Consider the following 17,758-nt stretch of genomic DNA (forward strand, 5'->3'; position numbering starts at 1 on the left):
TAGGGTACTTAACTTGACAAAAAGAAAGTGGAGCTGAGTTTCATCCCTCACTAGTTTCCTTATTCAAATACCCCTGTATAGTGAAAAACCTGCACAAGCATATGTAGGAGCCCTGTCCTACCACCATCCAAACACTGAATGGTACTATTACATCAATCTATCATTAAGACACTGTTTCTCAACTACCTCTCATCAAACTATTGCCTCTGTGCTTCGGTCCACTTAGAAATCACCTCTTTTGGGGCGCCTAGGTAGCTCAGTTGGCTGAGTGTCTGACTCTTGGTTTCCTGTTAGGTCATGGTCTCAGGGTCATAAGATTGAGCTGTGTTGGGCTCTGTACTCAGTGCAGAGTCTGCTTGGGATTCTCTCCCTCTCCCACTGTTCCTCCCCTCGCTTGCCACTCTGTCTCTCTCAGATATATTTATCTGAGAGATAAATAAGATTTTATTTATTATAAAATCTTTTTTTAAAAAAAAAAGGAAAAAAATTACCTCTTTCTTACAAGATCCATGATATGGAAACAACCTAAATGTCCACTGGTGGACAAATGGACAAAGGAAATGTGATGTATACATATAATGGAATATTATTCAGCCATTAAAAAGGTAATCCTACCATTTGCAACATGGATGAACCTGGAGGACATTATGCTGAGTAAAATAAGCCAGACACAGATAAATACTGCATGATCTCACTTACATGCATAATATAAAATAGTCAAACTCAGAAGCAGAGAGTAGAAGGGTGCTGCCAGGGGCTTAGGAGGGAGAAATGAGATGTTGGTTAAAGATTCCAAAGTTTCAGTTAGGCAAGATGAATGAGTTTTAGAGATATAATGTATATCATGTAACAATACTGTATTGTATACTTGAAATCTGTTAAGAGTTTTTTTTTTTTTTTTAAGATTTTATTTATCTGAGATCCCTGGGTGGCGCAATGGTTTGGCACCTGCCTTTGGCCCAGGGCGCGATCCTGGAGACCCAGGATCGAATCCCATGTCGGGCTCCCTGCATGGAGCCTGCTTCTCCCTCTGCCTGTGTCTCTGCCTCTCTCTCTCTCTCTCTGTGACTATCATTAAAAAAAAAAAAAAAAAGGATTTTATTTATCTGAGGGGTGCCTGGGTGGCTCAGTTGGTTAAGCATTTGCCTTGGCTTGGGTCATGATCTCAGGGTCCTGGGATCGAAGCTCACATTGGGCTCCCTGCTCAGCAGGGAACCTACTTCTCTCTTTTCCTCTGCCTTCCACTCCCTCTGCTTGTGATCTCTCTTTCTCTCTCTGTCAAATAAATAAATAAATCTAAAAAAAAAGATTTTATTTATTTGAGAGACAGAAAGTGAGAGAGCCAAAGGCAGATGTTCACAAGATGAGCACAAGCAGGGAGGAGGGGCAGAAGTAGATGGAGAAGCAGACTCCCCACTGAGCAGAGAGCCCCATGCAGGACTCAATCCCAGGATCCTGGAATCATGACCTGAGCAGAAGGCAGACACTTAGCGAACTGAGCCAACCAACCACCCTGAAATCTACTGAGAGTTCTTAACACACACACATACACACACACACACACACGGTAATCTCGAAGGATTTTTATGCATCTATTGAGATCATATTTTTTCTTATTACATTTGCTGCTGTGGTGAATTACATTGATAGATATTCAAATGTTATATGAACTTTGTGTTCCTCAGATGAACTCCATTGAGTTATCATACATGATCCTCTTTATATATTATGGAATCCAATTTGCTAAAATGCTATTAAGTATTGTTGCATCTATATTTACTGGGGACTTTTGTTTGTGGCTTTGGTTTGGTATCAAAGTAATAATGCTGGCTTCACAGAATTATTTGGGGAGAAAGAGTGTTTGTGGAACTTGTATTATTTCTTTTTTTTTTCCAACCTTTGGATCCGAGAAAGTAATTGTTTCTCAGCCTTTTGGCTAAGATCAAGTGGATCCAGAAGTAAGTCTTACTTTATTATATAATGTCTTTTTGATACCTAATTGATTCCATGAATCAATATGTTACAGAGAATAATTGCATCTAAATTTGTAAGTAAATTTAGTAAGTAAATCTAAATTTGTAAATTTTCCCTTTGCTCTTAGCCAAATTATTGCTAAAATTATTCTGGCCTCAATAAAATTGGATAGACAGTTTCCTATTTTCTTTTCTGGTATAAATATTATGAATTATCTTTGCATGTATCCTAAAACTTATTAAAGATCACTTGAAAATTATTGTTTAAAAAAAGAAATCACCTCTCCTCATTCTTCAAAGGTCAAAACAAGTTCTGCCTCCTTTATGAAATTTGTCTTCCTCTCCTACGGTAGTTTCTTTTTCCTCTGAAAGCTTAGTCTGAAACTTATTTACTTGTCACTTTAGAGAGACACAGCTTAGTATAATCCACTGATTTTTCATCTATGTATGCCTTTTCCTACTGTATCAAAGCCTTCTGAAGGTGCATAATATCTTATATTTCCTCCCTACTTCCCAACTACTCACTCTCACACACACCTCTGCCTTAACCAAAGCATACTTGGGATAGTTAATTTTATGTGTCAACTTGACAGGGCCACAGATGTCCAGATATTTGGCTAAACATTATTCTGGGTGTGTCTGTGAAGGCGTTTCTGGATGACATTAACATTTGAGTCAGAACTGAGTAAAGCAGATTGCCCTCCCCAGTGTAAGTGTACCTAATCTGATCCATTGAAGGCCTGAATAGGAAAAAAAGGATGGTGTAAGAAAGAATTCACTCTCTCCGCCTGTCTTTGACTAGGGCATCAGTCTTCTGCCTTTGGACTCAGATTGAGTCCATCAGCTAGCTTTACATCATCAGCGTTCTAGTGCTTAGGCCTTCAGACTGGGACTGAAATGATACCATCACCTCTCAAGGGTATCCAGTTTGCTGACAGATCTTGGGACTTCTCAGTCTCTATAACTATGTGAGTGAACTCTTTATAATAAATCTTTCTCTCTTTTTTTAAAAAGATTTATTTATTTATTCATGAGAGACACAGATTGAGAGAGAGAGGTAGAGATATAGGCAGAGAGAGAAGCAGGCTCCATGCAGGGAGCCCAATGCGGGACTGGATCCCGGATCCTGGGATCACGACCTGAGCTGAAAGCAGGTGCCCAACCGCTGAGCCACCCAGGCGTCCCAAATCTTTCTCTCTTTATCTACCTATTTACTTATCTCTTTCTATACTCTCTAACGATCTACAGATAGAAGTATAGATATAAGGCAGAAATATATATTACCTATTATCTATGCATTTATTACCTATTTATGTTATCTATATGTAGATATAGATATATAGATACAGATATCTATCTCCTCAGGCTGCTAAAGCAAAATTCCATAGACTAGGGGCTTAAACAATAGACATTTATTTCTCACTGTTCTAGAGGCTGGGAAGAGGTTCTTACTGAATAAGCTGCCACCTTGATCTAGACTTCAGATGGGCTGCATTTCAATGAGTTGCCCAATGGTAGGGCTCAGTGGAAAGAGCGTGGATTTTAAGAGCCAGATTAACCTGCGCTTAAGTCTCAGATCCTCAATTTACTACTTGAACTTGGGCTCTTTATTTCTCTGTAACTTTATCTATAGGATAAAGATAATATGCATTTCTAAAATTTGTTAGATTTAAACGACCCTGTCTTTAATGTATTCCTCAAACATGATAAATTTACCATCTCTTTTGGGCTTTTGTACTTGTTGCAGGGTATATCTTTCCTCTAGACATTTGCAAATTCTGCTGCATCTTACCATCTTATATGTCTTACACAGCTTATACATCACCTGTATTATGTTTTTCCAGACTACCTGAGCTCAGGTAGTCCTATCCCCTCCCAGTCATTCTTTCTATAATCTTCAAAGACATTATCTTTACTTAAAAATTTCCTTGAGGGGCACCTAGGTGGCTCAGTCAGTTGAGTGTCCAACATTTGGTTTTGGCTCAGGTCAAGATCTCATGGGTTGTGGGATCAAGCTCCGTGACTTGAGCTCTGCTCAGCGGAGAGCTTGCTTGAGGATTCTCTCCCTCTGCCCCTCCCCCTACTGTCTTTCTAATAAATGAATAAATATTTTTTAAAAATTCCTTGACTGTTTGTTTATTATCCATCTCTCTGATCAAAATGTAAGTTATATGACAACAGTGACCTTGCTGTCATGGTAACTACTGTATCAATCCCACTCCCAGCTCTATTATAATACCTGGTGCATGTTATGTGCCAGATAATATTTGTTGAATGAATATAAATATGTAAAGTATCTAGCACAGCACGCATTCACACATTGTAAGTATTTTTCTTCCCCCTTTCTATGTAAAAATCATTGGGTTAAATAATGTGCTTGTGTGGGTCCTTTGAAATGGAGAGCATTTCAACAAAATGGATTCTTTATTTGAATGTTGATCAGGCATTTATAATTATAGACAGAAATATGGTCATTTACTCCATTTTTGATGAGACTATCCTCTGTCTTAATGATCTATTTTAGATACAAATCAACATACTAGCTATTAAAGTGTTTATATAACTTTACTCTTATATGAGACTTTAATGACATAATTCCTCAGCCTTCTGAGAGGGAAAATTTTGCTTAGAGGCCTTTTATTTACAAGGAAGCAGAGGCCCAGGGAGGGGAAATACTTTAACTCAAGGTCAAATACCTACTTAGAGGTAAAATTTGTTGCCTTTCCATTCCACCATGCTGCCCCTTTAGAGAAAGAAAGGCAACTCGCAAAATCAAGGAACATTGGAATTGAACAGAGATCCCTAAGTGACATTACAGGGTAGAAACTGAGGACTTGAAATCTATTCAGAGTGCTTTTGAAATCAAATATGATAAAGAATAAAAGCTATGCATTCAGAAGCATAAGTTTTATTTATTTTTAACACTTTACTGATACATTGATTCTGTTTGTGATACTGCATTACAGTTCATACAGCAAATTGCTGGAAGGCAGTTAGAAAAGAGCTCTCTTCATTCTGTTATTATTAGCACAGGAGATTTAACCTTCATTTCCTAGTCCAAGTGAAAACTGCCATGGCTAGTATTAGCAGCCTCCTCACCACCATGGCTCAGTAGAAACATCCTTATACCTTAAGGCAACAATACTTTGGATTTCCAAATCCAAACCCAGGTGGCACATTCCATTCTACAATTTTCCAACTGGCACAAATTCTGGAGGAGATATTACTCACCAGAATAGGTATTAACAATTGAATTTTGGCAGGATAGGAGAATAACTGGCACTGTCCTGGAAGAGATATGTCACATGTTCCCAGATGCACCCAAGTTTAGCAACATGGAACCATGCATATTCTGACTGAAGAAATGGATCTTAGATGGTATTCTCTCATTTTTATAGGCAAAGAAACTGAGGCTTAAAGAGGAAAAATGGCCCAAGGTCATGCGGTGAGAACCCCATGGAAGACAGCTATACTCACTACTGTATCACCAATGTATACAAGGACCTTATGGGAATGCTCATCTCTTCTTAATCCAGTGCTCCTCTTGTTACACCAAATTTTGTCCAGAAAGAAGCTCATGCCTTGGTATAAAAATGCAAAGATATATGGTGCTGTTCTGGCTCTCTTCTCCTCAATGAATTTGTCCATTCTTTCAGCCCCCTCTCATGATCCATTGAAATGCTCCTCACATTTAATAAGCTCAAAAGAGTAGTTTTAAAAATCAACCCAAACTGATTGAAAACTCAGTTCATTTTTACTTAGCATTGAATATATTTCTTTGAAAAGGAGTTTACTATGGAGTGCTATTATAATGAAATACGTTCTATAAACCTTTAAAAATATTATCAACAATTATCCAATAAAGATTTATTAGATTAAGTACCCACTATTTGTCCAACAACATGGAAAGCACTGGGTGGGGGTAGAGAAAGGAAAGACTATAGACCTCACCAAGCTCTGGCACAAAGAATAGAAATTACAGCAGTAGAGCAGATTATTTATTGCAGAGTCCAAGCACCAGAATTAAATTAACTACTGCAAAATTAATAATAGCTAATATGTATTAAGTACTTAGCACTAGTTACTATGCTGATTTTACACATCTTATTGAATCAATTCTCACATCAATCATATAAGGTAGATAATATTGTCTCCCAATCTAACAGATAACTAAGGCAAAGAAATAATGATTTGTTCCAGTCATACAACTGCTGAGTGGTAGATTCAGGGCTTATGACCATGATTCCAGAGCAGATCTTATTAATCACTCCACTTGACTTCTAAAATATGAAATTATCCAAAAAAAATTTTAAGAGTATTCACTTTTGAAAATCTAACAATTTACTAATAGTTTTCTAAGATACTCACTTTTTAAAAAACAGATTTTATTTATTTACGAGAGAGAGAGAAAGCATGAGCTGGGGAAAGGGGCAGAGGAAGAGGGAAAAACAGACTCCCCCATGAGCGGGAACTTGATGCAGAGCACAATATGAGGTTTAATTTGGGGCTCCATGTGGGGCTCAACCCCAGGACCCTGGGTTCATGACCTGAGCTGAAGATAGACACTTAACTGACTGAGCCACCCAGGTGCCCCTAAGATACTCACTTTTATGCATGCTTTTAAAACTTTTACTTTTGAATAAATACAATTTTGTAATAAAAACAACTGAGCATACAAATGTCTATTATTATTTTAAAATGGCTTCCTAGCAAGTATGACTTTTGTAATAAAAATATAGCTTTAAAAATAGATACTTATACAAAATAGTAAAGAGAGTATTGCCTAGGCGGCTCAGTCAGTTAAGTGTCTGTCTTGGGTTCAGTTCATGATCTCAGGGTCCTGGGATCAAGCCCTTTGTCGGGGAGCCTTTTGCTCAATGGGGAGTCTGCTTCTCCCTCTCCTCCCAGCTTATGGTCTCTCTCTCAAGTGAATAAATAAAATCTTAAAAACAACAACAACAAAATAAACCCCCCAAAATAGTAAAGACAACCAACACCTTTAGATACAATTTGGTAACTTTCTCACTAATAATCAACCATTATAAATATTAATTCTCTTCTTTTTTTCCATAGCAGATTTTAAGAAAAAAATATTTTCTTCATTAGGCTTCTACATAATTCTCCAATTCTTAAAATTAAAGTTTTCAGTTTCCTTTTAGTTATGACATATATACTTTATTTCTTTCATCACACCTTACAGGATAAAACATCAACTTAAAATTCCTTGTACAATAAAAAATTAAAAAAAAAAAAAAAAAAACAGGGATCCCTGGGTGGCGCAGCGGTTTAGCGCCTGCCTTTGGCCCAGGGCGCGATCCTGGAGACCCCGGATCGAATCCCACGTCGGGCTCCCGGTGCATGGAGCCTGCTTCTCCCTCTGCCTGTGTCTCTGCCTCTCTCTCTCTCTGTGACTATCATAAATAAATAAAAAATTTAAAAAAAATTCCTTGTACTTGGGGTGCCTGGGTGGCTCAGTCAGTTAAACATCTGCCTTCAGCTCAGGTCATGATCCCAGGGTCCTGAGATCGAGCTCCACATTAGGCTCCCTGCTCAGTGGGGCGTCTACTTCTCCCTCTTCATCTGCCTCTGCCCCAGCTTCTGCACTCATACACTCTCTCTCTTTCTCTCTCAAATAAGTAAGTATAAAATCTTTTTTAAAAATTCCTCGTGCTCATTGGGGATTTGTTGTTTGATGGATATAGATATTCAATTTTACAAGATAAGAGTTCTGGAGATTGGTTGATCAACAATGTGAATATATTTAACACTCCTGAACTATACACTTAAAAATGATTAAGATAGTAAATTTTATGTTATGTGTATTTTATAACAAAAAAATTCCTTGTGCTCTTTTAGAGTCAAGATACTTAACTTTCAAAGGTATTGATTTAGAACAAATAAAGTCCCAAACATTCAACATGATTTTCTTTTTGTGTTATAGTACAGAAAAGGGAGTGATAAATTCTGATTGTAGTATGATGTGGGAGAAATTTCGTGTAGTTTAGAAATTTATATGAATTACATTTTCTTCGTATGTAAAATGTGGAAATTTAATAACATGGCTTCTAAAGGAATTTTCAGGTTCTAACAGCACAGGAGTTAAACAGTTAGTAGGATTTCAATGTGTGATGCAGAAAAGACATTTCAAGTAGAGAAACAGCTTAAAAGTATTACAGCATGAAAGTGTAATTCACAAAACCTGCTAAGTGATGGTTAGCAGGTTATGGTATAATACAGGATATGCATATGTCAGAGTAAAGGACCATTAGGATAGGCTTGAAAGGTAAAATGGAGCCAGTTCCTTGCTTCCTGGTTTGTCAGTGACCAGGGGAGAGGCCTCTAAAGACCTGTGAGTCCAATAATTTGGAATTTGGGGAATGATGAAACAGACACCTTAATAGTACTGCCTTGAAGGGAGATTTCTACTTGAATGTTGTTTATTTCCCAGATTCCAGATTCTGTACTTTGGAGACTTTCCTAAAATAAAGCTGACATCCTGAAGCCAAGAGTAGTTTTCCCCTTTGTGTCAACAATTCTGGTATGTGACTATGTTCACTTTAATGGCTTAAGACTTAATAGTCTGTCTATCATTCATGTGTAGGAAGCTTAAAACTAGGTCATCAAATCCCACTTCCCACATCAATGTACGAATCTACTCTACAATGTTCATAATAAGGGGTCCTGAGAAAAATTACTATTTTTCTGTTTTGTTGTTTTCATTTTCTGTCAGTTGATTTTTAAACTGAGCCATATCTTGGAGTTTGCTGTTTAGTTTTGGCTCTGCCCACATAAAACCAGTCTGTTCCTTTCTTGTAATGTCTGCCTCGTCGGGGACAGTGAACAGACCTCCTTGAGACTTCACCTCTCCAAGCTACATGGCCGCTATTCTCTCAAACAACCTCAACCTGAAGCCTCTTCTTTGAATATATTCCAGTTTATGTTATAAGGGCATGATGACTAGAACATGATGAAATCTTCTGGATTGGTCAGATCAAACCTGAATTAAGCAGCAAATATTGGAAGTTGGACAAATCTGAGATCGTACATTCAACATTATTTTCTCTTGGCAAATTACCACTTGGAGAAAACATGATTTTGGAAAAATGCAAGTCTGTTTATTTCTTTAAAGTTATACATTTTAATCAGGTGCAGTGGTATCTGTCTAAATTTCTGCCATCACTTTATATCATGCCTTACTATGAAAAAATGAACTTAATTAATCAGAATTAGTTATACACATAACTATACACTTTTCTAAAAGCTATGCACATTTCTCCAAATTTAAGTAATCTGCTAAATGAAGAGTTCAAGCACACAAAAATATTTAAAGAATGCTCTAACAAATACGTGTTTATCCCACTACCAAGCTTTGTCAAATCTTAACATTTTTCTACATTTTCCTCAGAATTTTTTTAAAAAAGAAATGTAAGATTCGCTATTAAAATTTCTTGCACATTCCTACTCAGTTTCATTCCCCTACTTCTCCTCCCCCGGGATAACTATTCTGAATTCGTGTTTATTATTTCCATATACAGATTTATATAGTTTTACTATATGTGTGTATTTTTTTAAAGACTTTATTTGACAGAGAGAAAGAGAGAGAGCACAAGAAGGGGAAGAGGGAGAAGCAGCTCCTCACTGAGCAGGGAGCCTGCTGCAGGGCTCTGTCCCAGGACCCTGGGGATCATGACTTGAGCCAAAGGCAGATGCTTAACTACCTGATCCACCCAGGGGCCCCTACATGTGTGTATTGATAAACGATATGTAGTACTCTTTTACTTGTTTGGGGGCTGTAAAAAAGTGGTATTATTCACTATCTACCTGCCTGTAAGCTGCCATTTCCCACTCAATGTTGTAATTTTTATGTGTATTTATGGCAATATATAAAACTCTGGTTCATTAATTTTCATTGTTTGAATATATCAAACTTATTTTAACTTTTCTCCCAATGATGGACACTTAGGTTACTCTGGATGTTTACTATTAGAAAGTATGCAGAGTTACTCTTTCTTGTATGGGGCTCCTGGTACAAGTCTTTTCACTTTAATAGTCTGGCAATTACACATCTTATTTCTAATCTTTGTGCAGTTACACTTAACTCTTCTTTTAACCTGTATACTTTACTTTTCAAGTATAAATTTAATCAGTAGCTCTACTATCCTCTCAAATTTTAGTGTGCTTTAAGACTGATCACTCCTCTTTTCTCTTTACTCCCCTACCATGTCACTTATTACTATTGCCCAATATTTCAATTTCACTTTGTTTTCATACTCCTTAAATTGGTCATTATTTTTGTTGTTATTCCATACAGTAGAGTTTTTCTGTTGTTTTGTTTTCTATTTACTCATATGTTTACCATCTCTGTCCTCACTATTACTTTTTTCATGTTACTGCTTCCTTTTAGATTCAATTTTCTGCTTCCTGGAGATTATCCATTTTTAGTACTCCTTTTAGAAATGGTCTCTGAGATGTAAACTTGATGTCTTTATCTGTCTAAAATTATCTCCATTTTACTCTTATTCTCAAATTAAGGCTTAACTAGCTGGAAAATTCTAGATTAAGTGAACTTTTTTCCTCCTCTCAGCTTTTGAGGAAATCATTTCCTTGTTTATTTTGTCACTGTTTTCAGTTTGTGATTTCTAGTGGGTTATCTCTTCTATCTTTGGATGCTCTTTAGATCTACTTTTGTCTTTGCAGTTATGCAGTTTCACTAAAATATGTCTAGAAGTAGCTTTGTTTATCCTTTGGAATTCAAAGACCTAATTGAGATTTTTCATTATTTTTGAAAAAATATCAAGCATTACTTCTGAATATTGCCTCTTTCCATTCTCTCTATTCTCTCCTTCTAGAACTATTATTAAACATATATTCTCATTCTATTCTCCTTGTCTCCTAACTTTGCTTTCATATTTTTTCTTCTCTTTGTTTCTGTGAGAGGCATCATGGATAATTCCTGACTGAACTTCCAATTCACCAATATTTTCTTTAGCAATATTGAATCTCCTGTTTAAATAGTACATTATGTTTTTAATTTTGATGATTATGTTTATGTTTTTTCTATTTCTGTTTGTCATATATGCCTTATGCCATGTTTTTTTTTAAAGGTTTATTTATTTATTTATTTATTCATGAGAGACACAGAGAGAGAGAGAGAAAGAGACATAGAAAGATGGAGAAGAAAAAAAAAAAAAAAAAGAAAGATGGAGAAGCCTGATGTGGGACTCGATCCCCCTACCCGGGATCACATCCTGAGCCTAAGGCAGACACTCAACCGCTGAGCCCCCAGGCGTCCTGCCTAATATTCGGTTTTAAATTATTTTTTGTTCTTACTAATTTTAAATATATTAACGGTATAGACCTTTTTCATCTTATAATGTTAGATCTTATATCATCTTGAGAAACTTCATGTTTTCTTCTGCTAGACACCCAGAATTGTTGTTTGGAAATATTTTTTTGTTAATTCATCAACTTGTAGGACCTCAGACTACACAGGTAGTATAGATCCAAACTCCAAACCCAATTTAAGAAAGACTATAGTTTTGAGTTGTCAGAGAGAGACTCCTTTTTTTTTTCTTTTATATCAGAGCATAGGCTGAGATAGACAACTTTATTGTGTCCATATGTTAAGGAGATTTTTTTTTCTAATCCATCATTTTACTGAAGGTCCAAGGCTCACTTGTAGGTCTCAGTGTTAATGTGTCTCATGAAGATTCACATCTCCTGTTCTTGTGTGGGTATTAAAATCTAAGTCCTAAGGTTACCAAGATAGATATCCCAAGAGGCCTGATATGATATCATCTTATAGACTTACTACTCAGTCTATCTCCTTTTTTAGCCTCCAGAGAGCCTCTTGCTTTCTTGCAAATTTAATTGTATATTTTAAAGAATGTTACTGTTTTTTATTTAGAGCTGTTAGGAGTTTAGTGGATGGAGAATTTTCAGATTAGTGAGCTCAAATTACTGCTGGAAACAGAAGATTACTCTTTTTTCTGAGCTTCAGATAGAAGCTCAAAAGCATACATCAATTCAGCAAACATTGCTCACTTACTGTGACGATTAAATTTTGTGGCTAAAAAAAAAAAAAATTTGTGGCTAGATTATGGTCCCCTATTATTTTGTTGAATGCTAGCATAGATGTTGCTGTGAAGGTAATTTGTAGATGTGATTAATATTCACAACCAGTTGATTTTAGGTAACAGAGATTATCCTTGATAATTGTTTGTGGGCCTCATCCAATCAGTATAAGTTCTTAAAAGCAAACACTGAGGTTTCTCAGAGAAGGAATTCTGCTCAAGGTTAACATAGAAATCCTGCCTGAGTTGCCAGCCTGATGGCCTGCCTTACAGATTTCAGACTCAAGTCTACAGTATCAATTCTTGCCTGAGTTCCTTAAAATTCCTTAAGTTACATTTGATACAATTCCTTAAAATAAATCTAAATATCTATATATCTCCTATTGGTTCTGTTTCTCTGGAAAACCCTAGCTGATATACCTATAATGAATAAGGCCCTGTGAGAGACAAAAAGGTGAGTAAGACTCAAAGACTCAAACCCTGTCCCTGCTGTCACATAACTTGTCTAGTGGTAGACAAAAAGTGTTTTTAAAAATGTAGATACTATAATAGTATAAGCGTATTAAAACAGTATAAAAATTATTTATTCATTGATCCCACAGTGTTTATTAAGCATCTACTATTAGTGAGATGTTGCTAGATGCTAGAAATAGAAAATAAAAGACATAGATATCTCTTTGGAACACTGTCTAGTGTGAGAGTCAGATACAAAGAGATAAAATATACTGCTTAAGTACAAAGGTAGAGACGAGTATATTCTATTATGGAAGTAGCCTAACTCAGCCTGGAGGTGTCAAGGAAGCCATGCTGAAAAAAGTGATGCCTGTGCTCATCCTAAATAGGAGTTAGCCAAGCAAAAGTGAAGTAAAAACTTAGGGCAGGGAATTGTGGGCAAATGAAGAGTATAAGCAAAGCCACAGAAGTGAGAAACAACATGGTATGTACAAAGTTGCTGTACAAAGTCCCTGAGGCAGGGAATGATGGGAGATGTAGCTACAAAGTTATAAAACTACAACAGAGGGAGGTTGTATAAGGTTGGAAATTGCTTCTTAAAGAAGGTGGCATTTAAGCCTGATCTTACAAGATCAAGGTGAAGGTGAGGAGGAAGGGAAGAAAACACAGAACTCCGGGAGAAAATGTAGGATGCATGAAGGGGACACTAGAAAATAAGAATACAGAGGTAAATTATGGCCAGATCCAGAGAGCTTTGAATGATTGATGACTCCCAAAGCAGAAGTTTAGATGTATTCCCTCAGGTAGTGGCTAGAGGCCTGTGAAAAACAGACACTAGTGAGGAAATTGCGGTTATAAACACCTACCACCTCCAAGGGCTTGGAAGGCCCTGAAAGACACACCTGGCCGTGGCATTCAGCTGCCTCTGAAAGACACAGCCAGACTAGCCAAGGGACAGGAAACATCTGTGCCACCATGACCTGCCTGAATCCGCTCTCTCTCTATCCTTCTTGGCACTACAAAAACTGGGAACAGAACAAAGGCTAAGGCAAGCCCCAGCCTGGGTTCTAGAGAAAAACAATAACAAGAGGGGGCCAGCCTGACTTACTAGAGGAGAAGAAGAGGTGGACTCTGTCAGATCTCATCAAGGAGAGTAAAATAAAAGACTCATTGTTACTGTTTTCTCCCCTTGGGAAATGAAGCTCCAAACCGTAAATTGTGGTTCAAAGCACACTGACCTGGAAAGAAAACCTGGGTTCTAGTCCAGATCCTGTCACTAGCTTGCTGTGTGGATTTGGCAAGTTGTTTCACTTCTCTAGGTCTTTGTTTACTCTTTTGTACTGTGAAGGAGTTGAACCAGATTACTGGTTCTCAAACCATGTCCTGTGGAACCCCAAACTAACTCTTGGAACCATTAGCTGTATTTCATTAAAGCAACTCCATTTTCACAAGTTATATATATAGAGTTGTGCCTAAAGCTTTGTTTTAAAAAAAAATCAGCCATTTAAAAAAGTGTAAAGACCCCTGGAAGTGAATCTCTTAGATCATTTCTAACTTCAGGGTTCTATGACTTTGTGGTTTTGCATTAAGTTGCTCTTAGGGAATTCCCACCTTCAGGTCAACTGGGGCTGAGATTGCATAAGAACCTCAGAGTGAAGGGAAAGTCTGGACAGAGTATGTCCAGAGTCCAGGCAGGTATGAAGGCAAGAAGGATATGAAAATGAACCTGGGAGAAACATCAGGAATCGAGTAGGCAGGTAAAGAGCAAAGCCTAATAGACTCCGAAGGCTTTCCCAACATAGGTGAAATCAGATAACCCTAAAAAGTGACTAAAGAAAGGGCTTCTGGAAACTACTATGGAATATGGATTAACATTCTGGCTATTTATTTTCCTGCAAATAATTAAAACCACAAATAACAAGGGAGGTCTTTATGTGCCACAGTATAGCTCCTTAACAAAAACTATCATTACAGAGAAAAATCACTGTTGAAGAAGAAGGAGATGGGGGGATATCCAGGAAAAAACTGATTTACTTGTTCAATTACTAAAAATTTGTCAAATTTCTACTGGGGGCCAGAAACTGTGCTAGGTGGCTGGGATCAGAAAAATGAGTAAAACATTATCTTTGTCCATAAGTTGAACAAAATTAAGTAGAAGAGACAGACACATAAGTAACATGAGATGGAAAACTCAGTTCAAAAGAGCTGAATATTCACAGAGAAAGAAAGGCATGGTATAAGGAACACTAACTGATTTCAAATAGTAGCTAGAAGAGAATTTTTTACCTGACCAAAGAAGGATACCTGGCACTTAGAAAAGAAGCCTGGCTCTTTAACACCAAAGAAACGGAAAATAAACAGATCCATTAAGAGAAAATAGTGAAGATAGGAATGAACATTAGAAAGCCAGAACTGTGGGCAGCCAGGGTGGTTCAGTGGTTTAGCACCACCTTTGGCCCAGGGAATGATCCTGGAGACCCGGGATTGAGTCCCACATCGGGCTCCCTGCACAGAGACTGCTTCTCCCTCTGCCTGTGTCTCTGCCTCCCTCTCTCTCTCTGTGTTTATTCTCTCATGAATAAATAAATAAAATCTTCTAAAAAAAGCCAGAATTGAGAGATGGGAAAAAGGAGATTATGAAAGGATACATCGTCCAGTAGAATAGCCCCAGCCACATGTGACTACTGAACACTTGAAATGCAGCTAATACAAGTTGAGATGTGCTGGGCGGCAAAATACACATTCCAGCTTCAAAGATATAGTATGAGAAAAGGATGTAAATATCTCTTTAATTATTTGTTTTATATTGATCACATGTTTTGTTGTGTTAAACAAAACATTATTATTTTCTTTTCTTTCTTTTTTTTTTTTTTTTTTTTTTTTTTTTACTGTGGCTACTAGAAAATTTAAAATTTCACACCAGGCTTATGCTTGCAATGTTAAACCTTTGCCAAGCCAAATGAATAAGATGATAGCATATCCCTACAATCCATACCCTTTTGGATAAAATATGGATCCCTAAGTTTCCTCACCCTAAACCTAAATACACTTTATGTGGGGGCAACAGCATACTGGCTACTTAACAAGGTCTATAAAAGAGGGGGGAAAGTGGAAAACGTCATTCTGCTTTGTGTCTAAACTACAGGTGACTGTTTAACAAGCATGTAGGACTTTCAGTAAGTTTTTCATCTCTCTATGCCTGTTCCCTCATCTGTAAAATAGGCTAAGATCACTCTCCACTTGTCTGCCTGTGTTTGTATTTTAAATTGTGTTTTCCAAAGTTTCTCATACTATCTCACTTGACCCTTACTACAACCTTGAGAGTTAGGCACAGTGAAGATTATTATCCTCATTTTATAGATGAATAAGCTAAGGCAAAAAAGGTTTATTTGCTTATGAACATAAGACTGAGCCTTTCAGGGATACCTGGGTCACTCAGTGGTTGAGCATCTGCCTTTGGCTCAGTGCATGATCCTGGGGTCCTGGGATCGAGTCCCATGCATCATGCTCTCTGCAGAGAGCCTGTCTCTCCCTCTGCCTATGTCTCTGCCTCTTTCTGTGTGTCTCTCATGAGTAAAGAAATAAAATCTTAAAAAAAAAAAAAAAAAAGACTGAGACTTTCAACCTGGGTCTTCTAACTGTAAGGTTACTGCTCTTTCCATTTCTCCATGCTACCTCTTACTGTACAAACATCATTTGTCTGAATCTGCCCTCTTATTTTTCATTTACCTTTTCCTGTGTATACCCTATCTGCCTCATCAGACTACATTTTTTAATGCAATATCCATGCCACATTCATCGCCATAACCACCATATCTTCTAACATCCTCCATGTAGTAGAACTCAGAATTAAGACTAAGTAGAATGTGGCACAGAGGGCCAGGATAGGAAGACTCAGGAATCCCCATTTTCCAACTCCCCCTAGAAAGGCTGAGTCTTGCTTCTAGGGAAGATGTCACGTACTTCTGGATAGGAAGTTCTATCCCTTCCCAGAAGGGCAAAAGGTAGAAAACGGAGGGGAGAGGATTTAAAACTTGACAACTCTAACTGCAACCACAAGGCAGAATTTTTAGCACATTATATAACAGTTTCTGGCACTACCCACTTATATCATCCAAAGTGCTATTAGTTCCAGTTCCCAATACTATTTGGGAAGGTGGGCCGGGATATAGTTAGTTCTCTGCTTCCAGGGCCTTTATAAACAATGAATGATGAGACACTATATGAGCCAGCACTGATTGGTACAAAATCCAGGGCAGTATGTCTAAGTAATTTCCAGCTTTTCTTCATAGATTTTGAGACCAGATACAAACAAACTAGGATATTCCTTTTTCTAAAGATCATATCTTGGTAAAGCACAATTTAGGGACCAAATCCTCTATCTCAACATTGAATCTAAAGCACCTAGCAAAGTTGTCACTCAAAAAATGTATGTTAAATGACTGGAAGAAATTGCTCTTAAGTTTTCTCTAGGAATACAAGACCCATTGATCTTGTATTTTGAAGCTTTTGTGAGCACGGAGAAATCACAGTGATAGTACATCTTAAGTGAGTTTTTTCACATATCTACAAAGATGGGGAAAGGGATACGTGATTCTAACTAATTGCACTGGTTTTATGTAACTCTCATCAAATATACTTAACCTACAGAAAATTCTTGGGTGACCTTGAAATTGCAGTGACCTTTGCTTCCCCCTGAGGTTAAACTCTAATCAAGAATGCCCTAGACTCTAAAGCTTACGCCAACATCTAATCACAAGAGGAACCTCTCTAGGATGTCTGAGACTTGACTGTGGAGGAAGAGAGCAGTTATTTAAAGTTATTCCTCCCCTCTTTCTCCACAAAACATGTAAAGCTCACTCTGGATCCCAAGGCCCCACAAGACTTGAAAAGCATTGTGAGGGCGGTGACTACTAGAGTCAAACCCAATGCATTTCTGGCCACTATGAGGAAACCATTCTCCAGCAAAAATTCATTTGCAACCGATTACTGACCAATCACAAAACCAGAGTGAGGTCACAGCCACTATTCTCTCAGGTCATCTTTCTTTTTTCTCTGCATTACTAGCTACCTTTTTCCTCTCCCAATTGTGTCCCCATTCTCTTCCCCTCTTCTCCCAACCTTTCTCTCTGCTCCCCCTTTCCATACCAGCAATGGGAAATACAGCATCCTCCCAAAAATCCCTAGTTTTAAGCCTGGAAACATGGTTAAGGAGGAGTTTATCATTTCCTTTTCGCAGAAACTCAGGAAGATCTATAG

The 17,758-nt window shown here is 37.5% G+C and overlaps 2 protein-coding genes across 2 annotated transcripts in view; one reads left to right on the forward strand and one right to left on the reverse strand.

Moving 5' to 3' along the window:
* The window catches only part of TIMP4 (TIMP metallopeptidase inhibitor 4), a 34,293-nt gene extending 28,716 nt beyond the window's left edge, over positions 1-5,577 (forward strand). Inside the window, exon 4 of the mRNA XM_072785104.1 lies at positions 5,372-5,577. Within this exon, the coding sequence (XP_072641205.1) occupies positions 5,372-5,391 (20 nt within the window). The 3' untranslated portion in view covers positions 5,392-5,577. The remainder of the gene's footprint in view (positions 1-5,371) is intronic.
* SYN2 (synapsin II) overlaps positions 1-17,758 on the reverse strand; it is a 200,641-nt gene that overhangs the window by 59,353 nt on the left and 123,530 nt on the right. The window lies entirely within an intron of this gene.

This window comes from Canis lupus, chromosome 19 (genome assembly GCF_048164855.1).
Source record: "Canis lupus baileyi chromosome 19, mCanLup2.hap1, whole genome shotgun sequence".
Lineage (NCBI taxonomy): Eukaryota > Metazoa > Chordata > Mammalia > Carnivora > Canidae > Canis > Canis lupus.